This window comes from Watersipora subatra, chromosome 7 (assembly GCF_963576615.1).
Source record: "Watersipora subatra chromosome 7, tzWatSuba1.1, whole genome shotgun sequence".
NCBI lineage: Eukaryota > Metazoa > Bryozoa > Gymnolaemata > Cheilostomatida > Watersiporidae > Watersipora > Watersipora subatra.
This window is the reverse complement of record NC_088714.1, coordinates 33,063,078-33,089,839: the sequence shown is the minus strand read 5'-3', so window position 1 is coordinate 33,089,839 and position 26,762 is coordinate 33,063,078. Positions and strand designations below refer to the sequence as shown.

General features: G+C 35.3%; 1 protein-coding gene across 5 annotated transcripts in view; it reads left to right on the top strand.

Annotated features, from left to right (window-relative positions):
• The window catches only part of LOC137399292 (ral guanine nucleotide dissociation stimulator-like 1), a 50,977-nt gene extending 24,392 nt beyond the window's left edge, over nucleotides 1-26,585 (top strand). The window contains exons 1-16 of one of the 5 annotated variants that reach the window (XM_068085338.1): nucleotides 1,801-2,000; nucleotides 10,187-10,291; nucleotides 10,685-10,702; nucleotides 11,366-11,499; nucleotides 13,668-13,784; nucleotides 14,513-14,688; nucleotides 15,868-16,031; nucleotides 17,641-17,790; nucleotides 18,675-18,821; nucleotides 19,334-19,438; nucleotides 20,437-20,520; nucleotides 20,865-21,109; nucleotides 23,140-23,220; nucleotides 24,013-24,247; nucleotides 25,302-25,425; nucleotides 26,322-26,585. In XM_068085338.1, the coding sequence (XP_067941439.1) occupies nucleotides 1,992-2,000; nucleotides 10,187-10,291; nucleotides 10,685-10,702; nucleotides 11,366-11,499; nucleotides 13,668-13,784; nucleotides 14,513-14,688; nucleotides 15,868-16,031; nucleotides 17,641-17,790; nucleotides 18,675-18,821; nucleotides 19,334-19,438; nucleotides 20,437-20,520; nucleotides 20,865-21,109; nucleotides 23,140-23,220; nucleotides 24,013-24,247; nucleotides 25,302-25,425; nucleotides 26,322-26,452 (2,025 nt within the window). In that variant the 5' untranslated portion in view covers nucleotides 1,801-1,991 and the 3' untranslated portion in view covers nucleotides 26,453-26,585. Of the gene's footprint in view, nucleotides 1-1,800; nucleotides 2,001-3,397; nucleotides 3,469-10,186; nucleotides 10,292-10,684; nucleotides 10,703-11,365; nucleotides 11,500-13,667; nucleotides 13,785-14,512; nucleotides 14,689-15,867; nucleotides 16,032-17,640; nucleotides 17,791-18,674; nucleotides 18,822-19,333; nucleotides 19,439-20,436; nucleotides 20,521-20,864; nucleotides 21,110-23,139; nucleotides 23,221-24,012; nucleotides 24,248-25,301; nucleotides 25,426-26,321 lie in introns of those variants that run through there. The other 4 variants (XM_068085335.1, XM_068085336.1, XM_068085339.1 and 1 more) reach the window with 4 other exon arrangements.
• Nucleotides 26,586-26,762: the final 177 nt, after the last annotated feature.

Genomic DNA, 26,762 nt, shown 5'->3' with positions numbered 1-26,762 from the left:
AAACAAAAAAATTCCTGACTTTGTTTTACAGATGATAGTCGACAATTGCTTGCAACCGGCATGCTGAATGATAAGCTAAATTTGATTACAAAAAGTGTCCACCAAACAATCGATGAACAGTTCTTCAACATTCTTATTATCTCTTGAATAGTCCATAAAAGCAGCAGTTTATATCTCAGAATTCATGAAGTAACGGCAGCGTGTCTGCTGACCTTTACGCCATACCCAGAGCCTAATATAAAAATAGAGCAGTCATTCATTGCATCTAGTATAATACGACCTGCGGCGAGGCCAGCTAGATAAGGCATATTTTCTCTCTTAATGATGATCAGTACTGAACTAAATATAGGATCCTAGAGGTCGTAGAAAGTCAGCGAAGCAAATAAGTTTAATCTAACAACTGCATTAAATTCTACCAGCTGATCTAGACAGGAAGATAATGCTAGGAACTTTTTTAGATAGTTAGGTTGCAGCATGCACTTTTACGCGGAGCGATTTAAAAAAAAGCTTCAAGTTTTTATTCGACTATGACAACAATTATGTGTGTAAGTTATTAGCAATATGACTACATCAATAATAAACCCTAGTATTGATCTCTCAATGCATTGAGAGATCAATACTAGAGATCTCTCAATGCATTGATCTCTCAATGCATTGATCTCACATTGTATTGATCTCTTTTTGTAGATCTTTTGTTGTATTAATCTGTCATGCTCAATAGCTCATGTAGAGGATTGCGGATATTTTTTAATTTGTAAATGCGTGATTTGAATCGAATTTTTGTTTGTATTTAGTTGAGTAAAATACCAATCTTATATGGATAAAATTATACAAAAAATAAGTCATTGTTTTTATTGGCTGTATAAAAAAGACTTCAATTGTTCATTGTTCAACATTGTTACAAGTTTTTGATGTAACTCAGTGAATCATGTTTTAACTTACGTCGCAATTGTCGCAGAAGAGTTGACTGGGAAAATGACATTCTTAAAATTTCTCATGCAAACACGACTTGAGATGGCCAATCGGAGAATTGACAATGGAGCAAGTTATATCAGAATTTTTGTGTTCATAAAATTATAGGCTTTGGTGAGTTAAACTCATCAAGTTGTATGTATAGTTTATTAATCATCGACAAAATGATGTTTTTGTTAATGTTAATGCCAAAAAGAAAATGAGAAAAATGAAAAGACAGAAATCAGGAATTATCGAGTGAGTTGAACAAAAGTGTTTTAGAAGTTAATAATCTAATAGTATTGTGGAGGAGTCTGGGTGGTAAATTAAAGGTTTGTAGTAACAGAAAGTCATAAACTGAAACATATAATGATGGATGTAGTATGTTGGTGTCACAGAATGGTTGGCTCGCCCTAGAATCTTATATCTTAGGAATGGCATTACTTATTACTAACCATGATATCATGTCATCACTTTCTGTTACTCATAGATACACACTTCAATCTCTTGTCTCTGAAGTGGGCAATGAGGTTTGAGGTGAGCTAGTCTTCATTAAGGAGTTATGCCCTCCTAATTCCTCACCGCAATTACTCCTCCTTTCTAGCTTTATAGCAAAGCCTGCATGATTCATCAAAGATAGTTGAGATATACGCGATGTCTACCGTTTAGGGGCTCACGTAGCGCGTCTGACTATATTCTCCTTGTTTACTTATCAAAATGCCTTAGGCTAGCTAGGGTTGAATGACTCTGATAATTGCTACATACCAGCTGTACAAACCGCTCCATTATAAATCATCAATCCGCGTAGGGCAATTTTATCCGCTCAGTATTACCCATGCACTGGTTCTCTCTAGCTCTCACTCAGCAGTCACGCTTGTAAATAGTTCATGGCATCTTCATTGTTGCTCGTAGGGAATGACTGGCAATAGTTGATCATAGTTGTTTGTTATATACTCTGTCAGTGGATTACATGCATACAAGGTTGGATGGTCTCCAGACCAGCTGTTCATGCTTCACCAACTGCGAAATACTTGTGACAAATGAACCCGGTAAGTGAATGAATTTTCGACGATAGGTGAAATGGTTTTCGGAATAGAATCATTTGCTGCGGGGTTCAGCTTTTTACTTTGTGTCACACTGCATGATTCTCAGAAAGCTTTTGATGGTCTAGATAAAGCCAAGGCCTGTAGCAGGGACTGTCAGGTAACAGCCATAACTAACACTCCTCTGCCTTGAACTCTCTCTATTCCATCAGCCGCTGTTTATCAACAAAACCTGATCGACCATCCAAAAGTCGCTGAAATGGAAAGCAGTGATAGTTGTCATTTAGTCTATGGAACTTTACGAAGTCGATTTTTCTAATCCAATCCATGACGTTCCATTCTGCACATCGATATACATCAAAGTAACAATTGAATTAGTTAGGCAAATGCTATGTCAAGGTCGGTAGCATACAGATTTTAGAAATTGACTGATTTTGATTCCCTTCAGGTTTTTTATCTTTCAAAACATTTTCTTACCAGAAAAATCTATTAGTGTTCCTACAGAGTGTCTTCCTTTGAGATAGTAACCATCGAGTTGATATCTTAGAATCGACTTTTTTCTATGAGCATTATGTTTATGACAAATTTTACTTTTTCAATGAGTAGAGTAACGATTGTATCAACCAAGCTTTCAATGATCTCTCCTTGTATGATGCGAGTTTTTCGCTATATTTTAGGAATCTCCAGATGTGTCAATTTTTTGCCAATCAAGTTTTGGCTGTTGACTGGTTTTTTATAAGAACATGAGAGCAGCGGTGCACTTTGAGTCGCATATTCATGGCTATATGATATCAGTGTCGATCTTTCTTTGTTCAATTGACGCAAGTCGCAACTACTAAAGAGTATTAACAACTAGGCTAGAGGTCGTACCTTATAGCGGAGTGGAAAACAGTATTTTGTCACCATACTGACTAAAATCATGGTCGGAAAAGAATTAAGCTAGAGCATTTGTTTTGATATGCCGAACACAGAGATGAGCCAGAGCACCTGCTATGACTCGCCGTCATATGCCTGCGAATGGCTTGATCAAAGCTTCCTCGTATCACTGTCTGGGCATCTTTAGTTTTTATGAGTTTGTCCTTGTCAGCTTCAGTCATCTCAACTTTCCATTGATGATTCGCCAGCACTCAACCACTTAGAGCAGCGTATGCGTCCAATTGGAGTCGGCTGGCTATTTAAAGAGATTGCGCAAGTGTTTGTTTTGGTTTAGAGTTATTTGAGTGGATGATGTCACGCGAATGCCCTTTGCATGGAACTGAATACTAAAACTTACGTTTGGAAAATTCATTATGTTTTGCCAACCAGAGGGATACAAAATCCAAACTTCCCTGTTAATAGATTTTCCAGCAGTGACTGTTGGTCTCCATTAACAGTATGTTCATTTGTATTTGTGAGTCAGTCAGAGGTAGCAGGCTATTCCGATCTTACGATGCAGTGTTGCTCTCGTGTTGGAAGACATTCTCAGCCAATAACGGTGGGTGTCAAGTTGCATAGTTTTTAGTATTCACACTTACCAGCTCGGCATTATTTGGGATGGGGTGGACACAAGACAATCGAAATAGCTTTTAATTTGTTTGTTATCCAGGCATCTCCTCGGGGCTTCATTGAAATAACCTCAGATCTGGTCAAAGGTAATTGAATGCATTGACAAATCAACAACATTCTTGCTGGATTAGTGTTTGTTTGTAATCATATTCTAACTGAAAACTGATCGTATTGATCAGTTTAACAAGAGGGCAAGTCGGCGGATTCTCAAAAAATGTATTTCTGTTTGTTTCAATACGTCATTATATAAAGTTTATTGTTTTTACTCGGCATTCCATTAGCAGTGTCAACAGGGTAATAGTCGCTGCGCCAGTTTGCTAGTAGAATATTTAAAATAACAATGCTATCGACCTCGTCATCACGCCCAGATCTAGTCAAAACTCTGGTACACATAACTGCTCAGTAGGTTTGCCTGGGCATAAGTTGGCACATGTCAGCCTAATCAATTTTACATAGATGATCAGTTAAACTCAAGATCCGATTGTGCGAGTCACCGTCTACACCGATCCCCTGGACAGTTGTGCTGGTAATCGTTAGTATAACAAGCTCCAGTCTGAGGTTGGAAAAAGGTTGCACCATACAGGGTTTGAACCTGCAACAATGGCCTATACTGCCTAGCACTCTACCACATGCACCAGTCATTCACCTTCTCTGATTTGCGTTTTGTGCATACACTTATTATCTATGAGTGACTTGACTGCCAGGGTACTACTACTTTATATGTCACACTTCCTTATACATGTACAGTATGTATTTGATTAGAATGTCAAGCAGGCTTGTAGCGTGTCAATCCGTTATATGTTTTATATTTTCTCAATATCCAAGCTGTTAGTACAAGCTGTGCTAGTGGAGTTAGTACACACTTCCAATGAAATTGTTTTATTCTATGAACATACCGGGCAAACTACATCAGAGACCAGTAAACTGTTGCTTTTGGATAAGTTATTAGAAATGCAATGACCAAAAATGTGATAATGGTTTTTACGACAAACAAAAATAGAAGTGAATCACCAAGAGCGTAGCCTTAGTGCATGATATCATTGGCGAATGAAAAACAGGGATATTGTTAATACATATATATATATATATACATATATATATATATATATATATATATATATATATATATATATATATATATATATATATGTACTAGCTGTGCTACCCGGCGTTGCCCTGGTATTAAAAATCAGCTTATAAACAATGAGAGGTAATGAGAGTTACCTGCCACTTGCTATTAGCCTGGCACATTGCTAATGGATAATTTGAGTAAGCTTACTAATAAGAGCTACCCTTATGACGCTAAGCCATCGCTTTGCGTAGTTACGGAAAGCAGTGGCCTATTTGCGCCAACGACCAACTTTGAGAAATATATATTGCCTATAGATTAACAATCCCTGCTGTTTTTGATTTGCTTGTTGTATATATAAGTATATATCATATTATTATATTATCATAAATAGAACTAAAAGCACAGGGCTCAACATAGAATGGAGCCGTTTAAGCTAACAGAGAATTAAATAAAATACTTATCTTGGTTAGCTGCGGGCAGTTTTGTACTCGCGCAGTCATCAGACTGTAGATCTTGAAGATTTACAGCCATGAGATATATATACATGTATATATATATATATATAGATATATATATATATGTGACAATAGACAGTTTATACGCATCTAATTTGGCATAGATAGGTTTTTTAGTACCAGTTTATTGCATGCTTATGCGATGAACTAGGGTGCCTGAGTATGCATGGCGTATTATATCAATGCCTTTAGCTTCTTCCAGGTTCTCTAGATGTAGAGCTTTTAGGCTTACGCGGTTGGGACTGCCTACTCCTTGTTGCAATGTTAGGAGAAAACCTGTAATTTTTACTTTAATTGGGATGCACGATAGTAAAAGATCACCAAGTGTGTTGGTCTGTTGACAGTACCCAGATATGTAGTAAATGCAGCATTGAAGTCTGTGGGCTGAGAGCATTACAACATTTTTCATGTTTTGGGTACGATAGCAAAAGCATTTAGTATTTGTTTAAACGTTTTTATCGGATTCATCTACGGGTCATCGAATGAGTAATGACTGTGTCGAGCTCAATTTGCTGAAAACTACATGTAGAATATAAATCCCAAGTTTATAGGTGCTCGTAGGACGATGTGACTTACCATGGAACTCATTCTATGGCAGATAATGTTCAATATTTTGTCATGCAGTATTTGGTCACTCTTTATGGCATGCAAAAAGAATTCAAACTCATCCTTATTGGCTAGATCACCAAAAATGTGACAAGTTTTTTTTCTTGATTCTGTACACAGACCCACAGTTTTTAACAGTTGTTGCTTGCTCTAAGTTAGCCAAAGAACTTACTAACACAATATATTTTTTTTAAACCAACAACTTTCTTTGCTATAGAAAAAGCAAAAAGTGTGTTCAGTATAACCATACTCAGTTAATGATAAAGCACTCCGAACAAACACCAACACACAGGGACATCGGCAGCGTGTACCGAATGCATCATCAGTCTGTGTCTCTAAGGCTGAACAACACACATTGATAGGTTAGCGTTGGGATTATGGCTTTCTGGCTATTCATTAAGACAGCTACTTAGTACAAGAAGCTGGCCCTTCTGTAATCTACATGTAGTAATGCCTACTTGTACTCCATCTACTCTCTAACTGCGTATTATGACCATGAATTGCGCAATGGATAGACATCTCTAAGCACATGCATGATAGAGAGCTTTAGCAGAGCGAGTTTATATTACCACAATAAAACCATAATATACCGCAATAATTTAAAGCTCCAAAGCAGGCTAATGCTTCCACTAATAGAAGCTGTGTGCGTCAGATGCGCTTTAGGCAAAAGCTAATAAAAGTTTAACTCTACTAACATTTCAACTTGATAAAACTTAAAATTGATAAGCATAACAAATTAAATTAGTGTCTACTGTAAGGGAAGTTTTAAGCTGATATTTAAAAACTTGACAAGTTATTATCAAACCAAGGGACGAGAATGAGTGTGGTAGATGCAGCAACAGATGGGCCTCTGTCATGTACAGGCCGCAATGTTTGACACCTGTGTCCGTATGTTACTTTTTACTGAATAGCAGCCTTGTCTGATCAGTGAAGCAACATTTCCTGCAGAAGTATTGACGCAGAATGTTGTAGCAAGTGGGAATTCCTGTTCAGCTAGGTTGAGAAAACACCTAAAGCTCTCCGTGTGTCTTTACAAAAGAAAACTATTTGGATATATTTCCTGGGTATCCTTGCCTCACAGTGGTTAAAGGATCAGCAGCATCCATGCTGCAGCATGCTGATGCCGCAAGCATCCACGATTCATTGGTCAGCTCGCTACTCTTCAGGCAGCAAGCACTGAATGTCTAGCTTTCACCATTCACTATGTTTCTATTGTGTGAATGAAGCGGATTAGGAGTTATGCACACATTGAGTTACTGTACAATAAGTGTTTCAATGGCCATTCACAGGCTGAGGATTAACACAGGTGTTTTCTTATAAAAACAAGGACTTCTATGCCCGAAGTCAGAGTGGTGCACTCCTGTTTCGCTTAGCAGCGCACTTTCAAAATAAGAACATCTGAAGTATGGAAATGTTTAAAATGGAATAGCTTGCGCAGTGTTTTCTTGACCATCATTAATAAATGCCGTTTCCATATTTCGTAAGCATGAAACATTTGATAAGAATTTGTGTAACAAAGTTCACTTGACTTGCAGGTTTTTCCCTTTATATCAAGTCGTGAAAACACCGTGATTATTAGCGATTTCTCGTTATTTTAGAGGTTTGACAGTTACCTAGTTTAAGTACTTGTGAAGCCGGCAGCGCGCTAGAAAATGCTGTTTCAATTAGAGTAGTATATTCATGGAATAGTTCTTTATTTACTGACTATTCTTCCTTACGGATGTTTCATATCCTTTCTAACCGGTGTTTTCGTAGGATCTTATTTATGATACTGAAAACTCCCAGAGCTGAATAAAATTGCCGGACTTTTTTACAAAGTCAATCTTTTTCAAATTACCGTTACAACAAACATAAATATTTCGAAAGTCAGTGATGCATAAACGTGATCTGCTTTTAATCATTTTCGTGTGAACATGTGGAAATGTTAGGTCAATAAAGGATATAGACTGTTCTCCACTTTCAAAGATATCACAGTTTGATTTTTCAGTTTATATTCTCATATTAACTATTAGAAGCTGCCATGGCCTGGTGGTCTATAGAGTTGTATCTATAAACAGGAGACGTGGGTTCAAGTTCCAAAAAGGCTGACATTACATTGCAGATCAGCAAATAACCAATATGAGTTATTACATCAGCAGCTGAGATATACCATCATAAAGGTTCCCAGCAAACTTAAACGCATACATATGGCCATATCGTATCCGCTTCTTGGTATAGTTGCCACCAAGAGGCGGAACCGTTTGTTTTCATGGTTACTAACCATATAGCTTCACCTGGCAGCAAAGTAGGAATAGTAACAATAGTCACCACCGTTTACGTTTACTCATCCACTCTGTACAAATATTCGTCAGCATAAACAAAGAACAGCATTGACCCGCTGTCACCACCATTATAAAAGGTTAAACACACTCGTGAAGTAATCATCCGAGAAACAGAGCCGATTGACAAACAGTATATAATACTTTGGAAGATTGTGTCAGCAAAGATCAACAGAAATGATAATTTCATAAATTGTATCTATCCATCCTCCTGTCCAAAGCCATGTCTGGAAGCTGCGAAAATATCACATCGTATGGGATTCGAACTCACGACTTTGAGCATAGCAGTCTGACGTGCCATCATCTGCACTAATCAACTACATGTTACAGTTGTAGAATAATTGCACATACCGGTATGTTTATTATATACCTAATGACCTGTTACGGCACACCGACTGTCAGTGTACTAGTCTGATTAATTTAAAAGAAGAAATATTACTAGTGGATGAAAGTAGGCCATTGATTGACCTCTGTATTGCTAAATAGTAAGAGCAATGTGGCAAAGTAATAAACATGGTGGATGAGTGGAGGGTAATAGAAACTACAGTAAGTCGCCGTCTTATGACTGCATTTGGTTTCGGCCGGCCAGTCGTAAGACGAGTTGGACTAAGTCGATTCTGTATATTCTGTCGATTCTGACCTAACTTATATGAATTTAACTTACTAAACATATGGAAGTGTTAGTGTGTATTTTAGCAAACTTTAAACTTTGAACTAAGATTTCTGTTTGCGAATCCGCTTTTACCATTATGGATAAGGCTAAACTCACCATGGCCGGCGACGTATATCATTTAATAGCGTATATAATCAGTACACAAATCGCCAAATTTCAATTTCGAGAGAAATTATTGTTATCGTGTGGCAGAAAAAATTCGCTTTAACAAAATAATGATGAAAAAGCTTAACAAAAATAATGAAAAAGCTTAACAAAAATAATGAAAAATGGTTTTTGCTCCTCGCACTGAGCTGCCTGACCTTCCCACGGACGTAAAGCCGTGTGGAAGTATGTCGCATAGGTCATAAGTCGGCGACTTATTGTATTGCTACAGTTAGTTATGTCTACAGTTCGTACTTGACTGTCTGTCAACCTGAAGAGTAAGACATCATAGATAGGACTAACATATGATGTACATCACTGGTAAGGTCGAAACTTGACATTTCACCAAGATCCTGTTTTAGAAGGTCGATTAAATGTTGGTCATGAACATATAGTCACTCAAATGACTAGAGCAGAACTGTACATCTGATACCAGCCATTTCACCCAATAGCCTTGATGATCTCTATCAATATCATGCAGTCATTTTGTGGTTTACTTTAAAGACATTTGGAGTGAGTAAATAGCCTTTCAACATCCATTAATCACTGGCAAAAGTTCATCAGAGATGTGCTGCTGCCTTACCACATACAGCTCGGCAGCTTAGAAGTCCAGCAGCAGTGTATTAGTTATTGAAATCTGATATTCAGTTTCTTAACGAATACTCTCATTTGTAGTCTTTGTACTACGTTGTTTGGTTTGTACATTCATGGCATGCCGTATATCCGCTCAAGGTGTATTGACTAGCTTATCTGGCATTTACTGTTGTATTCACCCGTTGTTATGATACCAGCTCGGAGTGTTTGCATTGTGGGGTAAATAATGGAGCAATTAGAATCTACATAATCCTATAAGTTTTATTTGTCAAGTGTAGCATTTTAGTTGGTAGAGCTAAAATGAATGAATCAGAATTCAACTCGACAGATACGTACCGTATAATTTATCAGTATTTAGCTAAGGAAGACAACTACAAATTTTAAATGAGATTTTAGGTAAAATTGGTAATTACAATTACTTTAAATTGATATTGTCATTGCCACACTTCTACTTGGTTGGAAAAGGATTGTTGATTGCAAGGCGGATGTGAGAATGGCTTAAAGCTAACACCAACATATTTAAGCAAAGTATTAATTTAAAAATAAAATATACCGGTATACTTACGTCATCAAAGTTAAACAGAACAAGTATATTTAATATATCAATATATTCAACATAATAATAAAATATAAAACAATAAAGTGCATGACTTAGATATAAAATGTACTAAAATTAAAAGATTTCTTAAATATTAGCTGATTAGATCTGGTGGTTCGTGTTGCAGGCAGACAATAACTCCAGCCTCCAGTTTCTAAAAGAGTTCCAAACACCAGACGCAGTTTACAATGTTTATCTGAAAAAACTTTCATACAATGCTTCACGCAGCGCGGTAAGTAATCACTCTACATTCAGTTAGTTAAAGCTGTAATGCAACTCAACATGTGAATACTAATATAAAAATAATTATAACTAGTAAATCTATAACTTCAATAAAATTAACCATTTCAAACCACCAATTGCATAAAAGTAGAAATCTCATTGAAGTTTTTTAATTCAATAACCTATAGACCTATTGTGGAACATGTCTTACTCTAATAGTAATAAAAATACTAAGATGTCCTGCATGAATAACAAGCCTTGTATTTGGGCTGTTATTTAACACAGCTGATTCCAAAAGGCTAGCAGGTCAAGGTCTAGTCTGAAGCATAAATTAACATTTTTTCTAACTAATCTGTAATCAATGATATTGCCTCTATAACCATATAATGCTTCCATATTTTAGCTTCAGCTTGCACAACAGGTAAACACTGCTTATGCTCGCTCATTTGGTGGCATGTTGGGGATAAAGATGTCTTAGAGTTGTTTTGTTATTGGTAGCACAACTCCAACTATGAGCAAGAATTGCTACAGTTTTGTATCTTTATAAGTGGAAGTAATGTATTATGTTCAAGTTAGTTAAAAAGGTTTATATTGCTTTTTTCTTCCTCCATGTTTATATGTTAATTTCCTTAAAATCGATTTCCATAATCGCATGCCTCATATTTGTTTCAACTCAGAGCTTGATCTTTTTTACAAATCCTGGTTGCTGCTAAATGTACTGCTCTGAGGGGGTGTTGGAAATTTTATTTGGTCACTTTTAGTAGGTTTCTGATTTTATATTTTAAATAACGTGATGAAAGTAATTTTACTTTTATTGTAGAAAGTGCGGTTTCTAGCTCAATGGTTTGTGGTGGTGGAATAATTTTTTACAATATCAGACATCCGAAAACTCTGATGCATTCAGAATAGCTGTAATTACAAAATACAACAAAGTTTTCTTATGAACCTAGTTTTGCTATGAAAATTTGATTTAAGCTTGAATAAAATCATAGAATTATGTTCTGTAAAATTATATTTAAAATATAATTCATGACGTACGTTTTCATAAAAACTATATGTACAACTATTGCCCTTTGCCCTGAAGAAATCAGAAGAGGTCGGGGTGGCGAGCGTGAACTTCAAAACCAAAGAGCTTCGAATAATTAAAGCTGGCAGTCTGGATCGTCTGATCGACTCTCTTTTTCTAGAAAGTGGAGACATTGACGGCACTTATGTCAGGTGAGAGTCTCGTTGGGAACATCATATTTTCTTTAGGACTACGAGGATTTTAAGTAGAAGCAAACTGTCCATTTGTTGTTTAGATCAACTTCATCTTACTTTTCAATCTAGTTTGTTATCAAATATCGCTGGTAGTCAAAGCGCAACGATGATGGATTTGGAGTTTGTGAATGTTGAAAGCTACGCAACTCCAGATAGGAAATTAGGGAGAAAAAGAGAGTGCTGGCTTAGCGAAGTTAAATACTAAGGCTAAACTATTTCTACGAGCGAAATTAGTAATTATAGCTACAGCACTCTAACAGTCCGATGTGCCATGAGCGATTGGTGTGCCAATTAGGCACCGGGAATAAGTGTGTGCACAAGTATTCTACAATCTATATATGTGGATGTTTAGTGCAGATGATAGCGTGCTATGCTTCCAAGGTGAATATTGAAGTTCGAATCCTGCACGATGCAATTTTTTTCCAATTGTCATCCATGGTAACGAACAGACAGACAGACACTGCTTTCATAGTGAAGATTGAGCTCAAATAGGCATTTGCATTTCAGTAGCTTTATAGCTGCTTTGCTGCAGCTTTATAGCTGCTATATGCCAGCTGTTTTATTCGCACCGAGGGAGGTCCATGGGAGATTCATAGGTTCATTGGTTCAATACCAAAATTATTCCACTGTCTAGTGCGCAGTTATGCATATCATGTAGACCACAAGTTCAATGCATTTTAATCTTCTGCTATCGGATTGAGAAAGCTTGTCTGTTATAGTTGCTATGGAACGTCTAACAAACCGTTAATTCTGATACGCAGAGCGGCTGTGCGTCATGGCTTCAACTTTTGTTCATGTTGAGTCGCTATGTAAATACTGACTCTGTCTATAGTAGGTGAGGCTTGTTTGCATAATTGATATGCATGATCATAATGGACAGATTATGCAAACAGATTCATATGCTCCCCTGGGATGTAGCATCTGGTTTTTTGTAAGGCTAATGAAAGGGTGACAGCGGTAAAGTAAGCACATCTTGCCACAATGAGTACTGGTGGATAACTTGACTCTGATCAGCAGTAGATATCTTGAGTGGCACAGTTTATAAAATATGTGAGGCGCGGCGCGTACACCATCACTAACCCAAGTCAATGTCAATTGTGAAGTCCTGCCATTATAGCTACGAGTCAACTCTCTACTTGAATAACTACTGAATGAATCTTGTTCATTAGCCATTACTCTGTTAGTGTATTAATGCATTAATGTATTAGTACATTAGTATATTAGCGTATTAGTACATTAGTTTATTAATGCATTAGTTCATTAGTGCTTTAGTGTTTTAATGCATTTAAAGCAATAGTACATTAGAATATTAGTGCAGTAGTGTATTGGTAAATTAGTGTATTGGTGTATCAGTGCATTAGCTCATTAGTGCTTTAGTGTTTAATGCATTCAAGGCACTAGTGCATTAGGGTATTAGTACATGTAAAAACCATCATATATATTGGAGCAAATATTCTTATAAGAATGCAATATAATTTATTTGATTTGTCCTACAGTCCAACAAACTAAGATCATTCTTTAATTCATGTTGCAGTTGACAATATATAGCGTTAAAACAAATGCATTACACAAAATATATAAAATGCTAAATTTCATGTAAAGTTTCTGTTTAAATACAAAAAGTAACATTAAAAAGATTTGTTATTGTTGCTATAGAGACCAATGGATGAAAGATTCAGCTCAGTAATGCTTATGCTCAGCAATAGAGCTGGTAATAGAAATGCACTGCATAACTTACTCTAACTTACTCTAGGGAATAGTTGAACTAACCTAGCTTACATACTTTTATTATTTTTGTGTTTTTGAGGGTTTATTCTAAATTCGTATTATTCCATCTTCACGTATAGAAATGATGTTTCAGGTGAATGAAAGTCAAATGTTGAAGACTTTTTCACACGAATAAAGTCAAATATTTATTCAAATTTGACATCGTAAGTTAAAAGACTTGTGTTTAAGTGACTCTGAGTAGAGATAAGGCTGCATATAAAAACTCCTGGAGGAGGCGCGTGTTTTTACAAACTCATTGAAAGCTAATTTCAAGTCAATTCCTGCTCGATGTTGCTTATTTCTTCGATTATTTGATTTCATTTCGTTATTAATTAGTTAATTTTTTATTCTGTTTGTAGAATATTTCTTGCGACATTCAGAACATTTTGCTCTCCGCTGACTCTGGCGGAGAAGCTGACGCAGCTTTATCTAAAGTACGAAGACTCTGGGATACCGAAAGCGAGTGTATTTCAACAGTGAGTAACTCTAACTCATGCGGTGTTAGATATTAGCTGCCACCAAACCAAAAGCTTTTTATAATAGTAACTGTGCTTATCCGCACACCTTCAGGGCTTGTTCTTCAACTTTGAAAATCAAAGGTTGACTTTTAATACTGTAGCTGGTGAAAAAAAAGTGAGCTTTCAATCGACCGCTCAAACCCTGTGATTATGCTGATACTTGTTAGCATTCATATCAGCTATGAGTATTACAGTAATCTAGTAATCAAGTAAGAGTTATCTTCTCTATGAGTTTACAAGCTTTTTTCAAATAGGTATTGCGCTTATGTAGGTTCTATTTTTGTACTGTAAAATATAATATAGCGAGCTGACTATATTTTTTTCAATTTATCGCATAATAAAACAAAACTTTCAATTTTATATTTCGAACTAGTCATATACTGTTTTTGTGATATATTCGTGAGCCTTTAATTGAACATTTATCCAATGTTGCTACAGTTTTTCATCAAGCATTCAGTAGAAAAGTTATGGAGTTCATTACTGTTTAGATGTGGTTAAATTCCTGTAGTGCCTAGGATATAAAGGATTACAACTGTTCAATGTGTCAGTTAGTATCATTTGTATAGAGATCTATTGCACCATATAGCACCTGTTTGTAGCTGTCAGTTCATTCGCTTTGTTTTGCAATTGCAATAGCTATTTTTAACTTAAATTGTTGTGTAATGGTGATATATATTGCATTGCAGATCCATTCTACATTTGTTGTCTATATGGCTTGACCTGTACTTGTTGGACTTCAATGAACCTCCAAGCTATCCATGTCTGCAGGCTTTGCGAACTTTTCTTAAAAATTCAGTTCCGAACTCTCCACTTTTCAACCGAGTCCAACACAGGTTCTCCAAGTTCTGCGCCGACGATGAGCGTAAGTTGACAGGTCTTGGCTAATTGGTTTAAAGTTCAGTGATAAACCATTCATACTGTCATATCATGGTATAGACAAGATGCATACCACTACTAGTTGTTACCACACCAAGTATTCATACTGTCATATCATGGTATAGACAAGATGCATACCACTACTGGTTGATACCACACCGAGTGCTGTCATATCATGGTATAGACAAGATGCATACCACTCCTGGTTGTTACCACATAACAAGAGAGTACATAAAGAGTGCATAACTTTGACAAAAGTCCAAATGCATCATGGTTTATTTTCTGTTTTTATTGTTTGTTTTACTATGTATTTTAAAAATTCATTCATTTTCCTAAATTTTTTTGCATTTCATTAAATGTTAAATTGAAATAATTTTGAAATTGATAAAAAAAGCTTAAACTTGTTTTTAAAAAATACAAATTATTGTTATTAATTTGTGTAACAAAACTATTGTTTGTTGCAAATTTGAGAACAATAATTAATCATTTGTTGAGAAAGAAAAATAAAGCTGAATTAAGTTCAAATGAAATTTTTCACTATTTTGCTAGTTGTGAATTTTTAAATCCCGCTTCAGTGGCTATTTGTCCGTATTAACTTAACAATCACCAAATAAATAGAAGTATTCAGTTGGTGCAAGACACATACACAACTTATAAGCCACTAGTAGAATTTGTTATCAATGGTGGCTAGACAAAGATAAGGGGTAGTTTAGAATACTTGAAAAAACTGTCCTTGCTTGACAAGTTGTGGTGCAGGTCTATTTGTTTTTGACTAGTGACAGCTCAACATGTAGGTCAGCAGTTAGCAAGAATGGCATATGTAGAGTTTCAGCTGTCACTGTATAAATAATTTGCTTTTTATTTAATACTTTATGATTTTGTAAGATATTGGTGAGATATTGGCTAGCGTTAATGTAAAAATGTTGCTAAGTATGAAGTTGTCTACTTTCCCAAAGAAAATATAATACTCATATATTCTTCAGTAGGGCAGAAAATTACAATATTCAAGTTATGAGGACCATGACGGCGTCAAACTATCCAATTCATTGAATGCCATCTATAAGCCCGTGGTCTATAAAAATAGCTTGTTTTTTATAAGGAGCTCACAGCGCTCCAACCATTACAGTTATGGTTCATGAAACAGGGTTACTTTGGCTTTTTGCAGCTGATGACGGGGTTTGTTTGGATGGATCAGACTCTATTGATGGATCATACACTGTACATGGTCGCCTCTTCCCATCTCCTGGTAAATCTGAACTCATAGAAGTAGTCGAGTTTTCTCAGCTCAATGCCCGAACCATTGCGGAGCAACTTACAAGGATAGACGCTGTAAGTACGACAGAAGTACATAACTTCAAATTATTGTCTCAAATGGTGAGTACAGGTACCTTTGGCTTAGACAGGTTGATGTCAATTTGGTTTCGGCTCTTCCGATGCATTTGTGGTGCACGGAAAGTGCACCTAGTGGTCTGGAATGCCTGACCCGCAAACAACAGTTGTACTGTTGACTTCAGTCTGTACTGGTGGTCTAGAGCGCCTTACCTGCAAACAACAGGTTTGGGGTTGAATTCCCAAAGAAAGGCCACTGGTGGTGATAGGATTGACATTCAACATCTTAAATTGCTTTCTGCGACTGGGTATGTCTCTAGTCATCAAGGCTTCCTTACCACTGGACTCAGGCATGTCCAGCCAAGATCATAAAGCCTTGTTTGTGTCTGATGCTTTTAAAAACGCACACAACCTCTGTTTGCAGTAAGCTAAGCATATTTCATACTCGATATTCAAGGTATTGCTCACACGTACGTACACGCGCACATACACAAGCACGCACACAAGCACGCACGCACACAAGCACGCATGTACACGCGCACGCATGTACACTTCCCATGCAAGCTCCGCAATTCAAACAGCATTGGGCATAAGCTGTATATCTCTTTCAAAATTTAGCACTTTAATGAAGTTTTAGTCATTTTTCACTAGTAACTGCTATAACTCTGAGATGATGTACATCAGTAGCAAATGAAGCTGCCTGCTGCTGCTCTCCGAGTAGTAACTTTTAGCTTCCTGTTATGAATAACCGAGTTGTTATTTTTGACTAAAACAACAACACTGATGAAGACCAGACACTGGTCAGTAAATTTGATGTTATTTCGAGCTTGGTGGCATCTACACCCTCGGTTATTTCTGTTAAAGCTCTGTTGTCTGAGATTAGTCGATACGGTGAATAATCGATGAAATATGCGATATGCTAGACATGTGAAAACATTTGATTGGATAGTAAACTAACAATGTGATAGCTGTTTACTCGTGTGTTGAGGGTGGGTGACACTGTGACCACAATACCCCTGGTATAGCGTTTATCTCTCACTAATGCAGCTGATAAACAGCTTGTTTTGTTGAGTTTAGCTCCTAAAAATCAGGTATAGGTTGTACATTGTTAAAAATAGCGCACTTTTGTGTGCTTCAAATGCTGATGCCACATAGAAGATAGATATAAACTGTATTATTATTAATCAATGCCATTCAAAGCAAGTTAAACCTTTATTTTTAAAAAAATTCTATATTTTATTTATTTAACAAAAATAAAATAAAATAGAGAATAGTAAAGTAAATTTATGGGAATTGTAAGAAAAAGCTCTTTTTTGCGTAACGCTATTTTATAATGTAGATCGATAACAAAACTAGATTATACTGAGCTGGGTAAATAGGGAAATCACTGGGATTATCTGGTAGAGCAGAAGTTTTCTCACACCTTTCATATGGAAATGAAAAAGCCCCGCTGCTGAACTAGTGCTAAAAACATTCTGCAGACGTTGTTTCTAGCAGAGACTAACCAATCTTACATAGTCATGATACAGAGTGTCTAATGATGCGGACACCATTCTTTGATTGGTCTATCGCTATCGAACCTTTGTTTTATGTCATTGGGTGGTTTCAGGAGCTATTTATCAAAGTAGAAGCACACCAGTGCCTCGGTTCGACGTGGAATCAAAGAAGTCGAGAGAAGGCAAATGAATGTCCGACAGTCGCTGCTACCATATCAATGTTCAACTCAGTAATATACACAGTCATATCGACCATACTCAAGGTAAGTTCAGTTTGTGTCTGCTGCTACACCAACAATAGTCTAATTGGATTTGTCTTCCATGGCATGACTAATTTACTATGTGTACTGGCAGATGTTATGCGTTTGCTTTTACTATGCAATCACATTTAATGTGCTCGAGAACTACATTTTCACGAAGTGAAGGTTTTTCAAAGAATCGGTTTGTCATCGTATGAAAATTTAAAGGTTGGTCATTTTTAGTTGATTTTAGTTTGCTTCCATTAAACATTTTCATAAAAGTCAAGTTTTTACAAAATCGCATCAGTGAAGCTTTGAAGTGGACACTCAGCGATGGTAGGAAAATTTTTATTTGTAGCTCAAGCCTTGTAAAAAAGTCTTTTATTTAGTAGCTTAGCCAGGGAGTTGCAGACTGCTGCATCCACCCCCTTCAAACCATGCTTAATAATTCATTATACACTATTAGTACTTATCATCTTTGGACTAACAGCTCGTTGCAATGATCATTGTTTCATCGGACGACCAAATTTTTAACATACCACTTTCTTTTGGAAACTTGGTTGTGCATAATTGGGATACAGTTTTTTATGCGCCATCAAGCCCACCGTACTTTAGGTAAATCTAGCTTTTAAACTGCAATCATAGCATATTTTAGAACATATCATCATCCAACAAGTGACTGCACATTGGGGTGACTAAGTATTACAGCTTTGACTAATGTCAGCAGGTGTTTCCATTGATGGTATTGCAGTGGTAAATAAACCCACAGATATTTAGCAAATATTAAACCCTAGTCATTGATTCTACAAACAAACTCGTAAGACATATTGATTTGAACATCAAATACGTCGTAATAGTAGAGATCTGACAGCGCTGACATACTCAAGATAAGATAACTCTTATTTTAGGACATCGGCCTCAAATCATCAAAGAGAGCAAATATCATAGAAAAGTGGATTTCCATAGCTCAAGAATTGAGAATTATGAAGAATTTTTCTAGCCTGAGAGCAATAATCAGCGGGCTGCAGAGTAGTCCAATATTCAGGCTAAAGAAGGTAAGAACCAAGGTTAAACCTAGATAAACCTGATCATCTTTTTAATGTTGTGAGTTTGGCTGCCATCTTTATTGATTTTAAAGAATTTGCTAGAATATTCCGTTCAATATTTCAATTTCTTCTACAATCGTAAGTTCATGAGTAATATTTTGGCAAGATGTTGCATTAGGTTTTTATCGAAACCTTCTCATTGATAACAAGTATTATATATGTTAACTCTTTAGATCTCTTTCAGAAGCATTGTTAGAAAACAATCACAGAAACTCTAACAGGCGGTCATTTCATAATTCATATACCCTACATAGTAGTTACTAACAACTAAACATCAATTTAGCTTGTGCTGGTTGCTAATTGCTATTACATATTTGCTCGTTTGAGGCAGCTATGAACACAATTATTCCAGATTAATGTATAAAATTTAAAAATAAAATTGCTCGATTATGACAGTCTGGATTGTAGAAATAGGAAGGAATTCTTTTTCTTATTCTGTACAACAAGTGTTGATGTTGTAGTTATGGTCAAATGTAAACAAGTCTTCCATGGAGATATACACCGACCTCTCACAGATATTTTCACTTGACGGCAATCAGATTGCCAGTAGAGAGCTACTAATGAAGGTCGGTTATAAAATATTCGGTTATAAATTGAAGTCAATGTCTATTGAAATTGCTTAATGTATCGTTTATTTTTTAGCTCATTAATTTAGCTAAGGCTACCCAATCACTTTATACTAATGTGTTTAAGACAAACACTATAGAAACAGACTTTGTATAGTATTATATATTTACATAGAATGAATTAGATAGTCATTAAATACATAATACAAATTAAATGTAATAAAATTATTAAATTAGATTGTAGTAGTTTAAAATAGTTACTAAAAGGTCATACGTAATAGTACATTTAAGTGGAATTATTGTATTAATTGTTTTGAAGTTGCAATAACATGGGATTTCCTTTGAAGCCTTGCTGACAAAATAAAAGGGACTTATCAAATTGAACTCTGAAGAAAAGCTTTATCCAACGACATCGCATCATTTTGATTATAGCAATAAAAGTTAACAAGATATAATCCACCCAAACGCAAATACGAATGAAATGATTACATATAATAATAGTTATATACATATAATCATGACAAACAACAATAATAGTTCTTGTGTCAGCAAGACACAGTTTAGCCAATGATTAATCAGATGATTTTCAATTATCTGTGACCAGTTTACAGCGTATTTTGAAATCAGGATTTAAAAGCTCAAATCAATACTTTTACTGCCCATCTTGAATATTTCCTGTAAGCAGTCAAACATTTATATGGCTGTTCAGTAGAAACCTTGCAAATCCATATCATCATTTGTGTTTGTTGTGTAAGATGGAAATTCTTATATTTTTATGAAATGCAGTGATAGAAAAAAATAGGGACAATAACAGCCATAATAATAGTGATAATAATCTTATTGTTGATAGTAACAATAATAATGATGATACACTCTTAAGTTATGTTCAAATTATGTAATCTGGTTGTTCAATAGCGATGATGGGATCGGCGGCGTAACTCTAGCATCAAAATGTTTTGGCTTTACAAATAGTCACTTGCAGTTTGTTTATTTTGCAGGAAGGAACAGCAAAGGTTTCGAGTCAGCAACGAAGAAAATCCAAAACAATTGGCATAGACTCAGATCTACATAGATATGAGCAGGTATTTCTGCACCGCTAGCATAAAACTTGTTCATCTATTGTAACTTTTGCCTGGGACTTTAGCGTTATCTTGGAAATGGAAGCCTGAAGATGCTTTAAGACGCAATAAAATTGTGTCATTTTAGAATAACAATGTTGTGAGACAAACTTGTGGTTCCTTAATTACTTTTAAAATACTAACTTGTTTAGAAATATACAAATAGGAAACATCTTATGAAAAAGATTTCAATTCTCACACCTTAGAGCTATTTATACATGTTTTCATATGCTTACGAAAGTTGATGTGCAACACTAGGGAAATGTTTCTAGTACGATTTTCACATCCTTATCTGCATCATGTTATAGTCGGCACTCTGCTGTGGAACGGTCCCATACCTCGGCACGTTTCTCTCCGATCTAACGATGGTAGACTCGGCATTTTCTGACTACACGGATAATGGACTCGTCAACTTTGAAAAGAAACGTAAAGAGTTTGAAATAGTAGCTCAGATTACCCTCTTCCAATCGGCAGCAAAAATGTACCAAATCGCACCTCATCGTCGCTTCAAAATTTGGTTCAACTCAATGAGAGTTTACACAGAAGATGAAAGGTAAGCTGTAGTGGGCGTAGCCTGTGGTAGTGCAACAGTGCCATCAGAGATTATGAGACCAGCTCATATTTTAAGAGACATTTGCTGGTAGCGATGATTTACTGCCTTAATTTAGTTATAACCTACCAGAAACCATATACCATTTGACACAGAATTTTATAACGAATAATATGGAGTAAGTTTTCATTAAGCTGCAATCGGTGATTAATGTTTTCCATGAAAGTACGTATGTGACTGACCTTGACATAGATAGCCTAGTTATTAGCTTATTGTATTCTAAAGAAATTTATTTTGCGGTGCTAATGCGACATATGTTGATCTACTCTTGCAATAATTCATCACCCTGAAAAGATTGTGTAAAGTGGCTGAATTACCTTTAATATAGATATAACATAATGACACTAATTTCATCACCTCTGCTATAAAACACAACTGAAAGGCTGTTACTATATTTGCTAGAACAAGGAGTAATCGGTGCATCTACTTTGATGTACATATATATGTGCTAATTAAATATATTGACATGGCTCCAGCAAGGGTGCCAATATGAACAAAGGCATGAATTATTGAGTGATCTCATAAATTCTGACAGCACTGAAAGGTATCTGGCTCAGACTTCATAAAATATGTATATTTGTGATAAAGCTCTTCTGCGTTGTATATTTAGCTACTGTGTTTCAATATGGCCGTCACCTTTGTTGTACATCTGCATTTGTATTTACAAATGTTAGTTAAGGTTACAAAGTGGTTAATAGAATTTCGGTGTTACAGCTTTAGCACCAGGTAACTATATATTACTAACACTCTGATAACATTCTAAGGCTCCTTGAGTGCCAGACAGCACTGCAGCACCTACAAGCGCTCCAGTTTTTATTGGCTGTTGTAGAAATGTGCCAACACATTTTTATTAAGTTCCAAGATCGTGAACTTAGATAGAGTCAACTATAGCAAATAACAAACTTTTTGAAAAATACCGATGCCGGATACAACCACATTCTGTTGTATCACAGGATTTGCTATAAGTACAATAATCTCAGGTTGAAAAAAACGTTGTCTGAAACACGATTCTCAAGTACTTCATTCATTGATGACAAGAAAGTTTCAAAACAAATTTTATATAAATATTTTTTATACCTTCAGTTACATGCTTAACACAAATTGGTTTCAAGCCACACTACATGTATATCGGTAAATGTCATGTGACCTTCAAGTAAAAAAAGCATTATATCAATTTATTAGATCAGTTTGGTTGGTAACGTTGTAAATGGGGTAATTATTGTTTAAATAGCTGTATCACGTATTAGCATAATGAATTTACAAAAATTGAAAGATTAGCAGATTATATATTTTTTACTTAATAAAATCTCACTCTTCTCTTTATTATCTATAGCATTTGTTTGCTGCGGTCATACCTAGGGATTGCTGTGGCCATACCTAGGGATTGCTGTGGCCATACCTAGGGAGTTTATATGATAAGAATCAACATACATAAAGGGACTACAGAGTAAACTACTTTATTAAGCTTAAAATCATAAAACTATCTCACATTATACGAGAAAACATTAAATATTATCTAGCTTATACTTTTTGTGGCTTTTTAATTAAACTTGTAAAATAGCTAATATCTTGTTAGTTCTCACTTGTGTATTTTGTGTGATTACACATTGCAGTTACATATTTATTGTTAAAAATCTGAGAGCGTGGCTTGAATGAACTACACATTTGATTCACATTAACTATTCCTTAACAACTACACTTCACTTTTGCCTCTTGAACTCATTTTCAGTTTCACAGTGTGTTGGGTAGGTAACTCCCACCCGCTCTGATCTTTGATCGAAAGGGCAGTGCTAGTTTACAATAAATACCATCAGCACTGTTGATTATTGCGTTTTAGTCAGTGTTTGACTTGCTCAGTGTAATTTGAGAGCAGTTGTGAACTAATTTTAACAGTTCATTATTTGTTGTTAAAAATAGTCTTGTCTCACACGCAACAAGGAAAAACTTATTATCAATAAAAATTATGTTTGCAGCTATGCCCTCTCGTGTGAAATAGAGGCTCCATACCCAAATGAGCGAAGTCTTCACAAAAATGGCTCCAGCAAATCATCGGTGTAAGTAGATATGAGAGGCTACTTGAGGAGTTGTCTTATCCTGAAGCTAAACAGTAATTATATGCAAATGCTACTCATTTTACCTAAAAACTAAGTGCCGCTTTTGTCATCACGCGAAGCCTTGTATGTGGAATGTGTAATTTGATTGGATTACTCATAGCTTAATCATAGTTTGATTACTACAATTCAGAGATGGATCAGTATATTTGCTCTAATTTGCTGTAAAATAGAAATTTGTCATTGCTTTATTAAGAACAGTGAACAGACCTTTTATAGTACTGTAACTGATATTATAGATCTGGTAGTATAGATAGATATATGATGTTTATGATGTTTATACACATACAGGTTTTTTACAGCACTGTAACTGGTAGTTAATTCTAGGAACTAAAGTATTGTCAGAGCTATGCTAGTTCTTGTATGATAAACTGATGTATTGCACCCTGTGTGGTAGCCATCAGTGGAGCAGATGTCTGCAGTATTTTCATGCATCTCAATATTGTTCCTTTCTCTGTTGATTTTCTATAGAAAAATAATCTTTCAAAACTTTTGAAAATGGATTTATGTTGCGTGACTAGAGTTAATATGAAGTACTAGTTGCACATTATACATAAACAATGAAACATTAATCATTTTTTGCGCAGTTAAAAGGTTGCCATGGAAACGGTGTTTTTACATACACACTTGTAGGGACCTGCAAACCTGGTAGTTTGTGATAGAAATAGACATAAGAAATAAAAAGCTACTTTGAATGGCTTGTGCTAATGAATCTTTGTTCTAATTCTGTTTCAGATCGTCATACACAAGCATAACTCTTTCCTATTCTAACTTTTCGCTCACAAGTCCAACACCTTCTGATAGAGTCTCCATTGGCTCCGCCTCCAGTGACTCAGCCCACCCAATCACATCACAGAGCTCAATATCATCAGGAGACAGCGATGTTAGCGGCAATCAAGACCGCAGGGTGATCAAGGTCACCCTTTTGGCCTCTGGTCAAGACATAACGGTCAACTACAAAAGTATAAACGTGAGAAAAAGTTTCATATGTCTTTGCTAATGATTTCTAATCTCTGCTTTTTATGTTCATTTTTAAATGTGAGAAAAAAAAGTCTTATGTCAATGAAAATAATTGCAAGTCTCTCAACTTGTTAAGTTTTTGTTAAAACATGAATAGACAATCCCGTATGTAATGTTAACAATTCCCACTTCATCATTTCGCGTGCGTTTGTTGGTCCACGTAAACACTATGCTTTTCCATATTTTTACCCGATTTTGTCCAAATGCACACTTCACAAAAACATTTGGTCTCAAACCTCTATCTCGTTCATGGGAACTAGCCTCCTAAATATCCACATCTGATATATTGATAATCTGATTGAAAAGGAAAAAAATCCTGGGCAACATCGAGTTTATCGGTTCTTGATAATAATTGCAAATTTTTTACATTTCAGTTTCTTTGTACAGCCAAACTTGTAGATGATTGATTGTAGAGGAAGTTTGTCTGTTAATTAGCTGCTTATCATCAGAAGTTTAATGTGTTATTCTTCCAATAACTACGTATATACATATACTCACTCGTATATACATAAAAGGTACATACATATCATATACTCGTACATATCATCTACTCGTACATACATACATATACTTGTACATACATATACTTGTACATACATATACTTGTACATACATATACTTGTACATACATATACTTGTACATACATATACTTGTACATACATATACTTGTACATACATATACTCGTACATACATAAAAGGTACATACATATACATCTATACATAAAAGGTACATACATATCATATATATACATACATAAAAGGTACATATACATATACTCGTATATACACAAAAGGTACATAAATATCACAAAAGCCAACCCGGTTATCTTTAAAAATTTGATAAGTAGTAGTTCTTACTCTAACATAATTTAGCTCCTGAGTTATATTCTCACATACATAAAACATTTTTTTAAGTAAGATTAACTATTGACTACTATGTTATCATTGTCACAGATAAGTTTTAGCTTTACAATGATTTTTAAAATATTTTCAATTTGGCAGCTGACCAACAAGGATCGCGCTTTGGCAGTCATTCGAAGAGTGTTGGAAAAATTCCACCAGGATACCACTGAGGAGAATGATCCATCAAGTTTCTGTCTGGTACAAATCACAGATAAACAAAGAGGCAAGTTAATTTTTTGCTAAAGAAATTTTTAAAATACCTTTGTGCACTTTTAAATATCTGCATCCTTAGTCATATCTAACAACTGGATAGATACATAGAAATATTCGTTTTCTAAAAACAATTAAATGTTTTTAAAGAGATTTACACATGATTTTGAAATAATGTATAATATTTTCCTACTGTAATCTGATTTATGCTAAAACAAAATTTGAAGGTCTTTGCCAAGAACAACAGTTAAGCGATGGCACATCTTAACACTGCTAAGCATTGGCTACTGTTTGAACAGTACACATTTAGTGCATGTCAACAACTAGATTAAATAATTATTGACATCTACACAAATTAGGCTTGTTATTTATTTTTTGTGATAGTCTTGTCTATGTGATATTTAAATGATAATAATAAAAAGCAAAGCTGAGCAGTGCCTTTAATAGCACAGCTCATAACAATGTGGAGTGCCAAATGGGTTAAGAGATTGTAGCGTAGTGTAAGGAAATTGGTTTTGATAACAATGTTAACACAATAATGTTAATGAATTAGTATTACTAATTTTTGATAACGAAGACGTTGACCGAAATAAGTGGCACAAGAAAATATATTGTTAATCGCAAGTTTAGACTTTTGACTGCCTAGTTTGTGGCTGCACATTACAGTAATAGTTAAATTTGCGTTTGTTATTTGCCTCGCAAGCTTAGTAAGTGATTAAACAACATTCCATGATTAAATTTCACCAGACCTGTAACTAACGTCTGTACATCACTACCATCCAGCTTCCTTCACATTATAGCAATTGTTGGAAATGAATTTGAGATACAACACTCGCAGGTTAACTCCAAATGTATTTATTAGATTATTATTTGTAACGGTATTTATTAACCCTAAATACATTGTTACAGAATTACAGCTGAGGGCTGATGACAATGTCTACTACGCTATGGATGCTTCCAGCACTCCATTCACATTCCTAGTCAAGAAAATCTCTGTTAAAACTCCAAAGAAGATATTAAAAAACCGCTCCTTCAGTTGAGGAATCCTTCTGCATGGTTACACAACTTCATTTTCAGGTTGCTGAACAATTATGGATACATGGTGCTATATCCTTGACATTAAATCTACATTTCAGGTTAAAACTTTTAATCCTTTGTATTTTTGTATATTTTTCATTGTAAAATTTGAATCTCTTGTATTATTTTGTACAAATTGACTTATGTAACCAGCCTTATCTTGTCTTCCGCACTCATCTTTGATAAGAAATTCCCAAATATTTATTTTTGCCTCTAACATAATACAGATCACAAGATGACATAATCATATGTTTGAAGCACAAATGATTACTA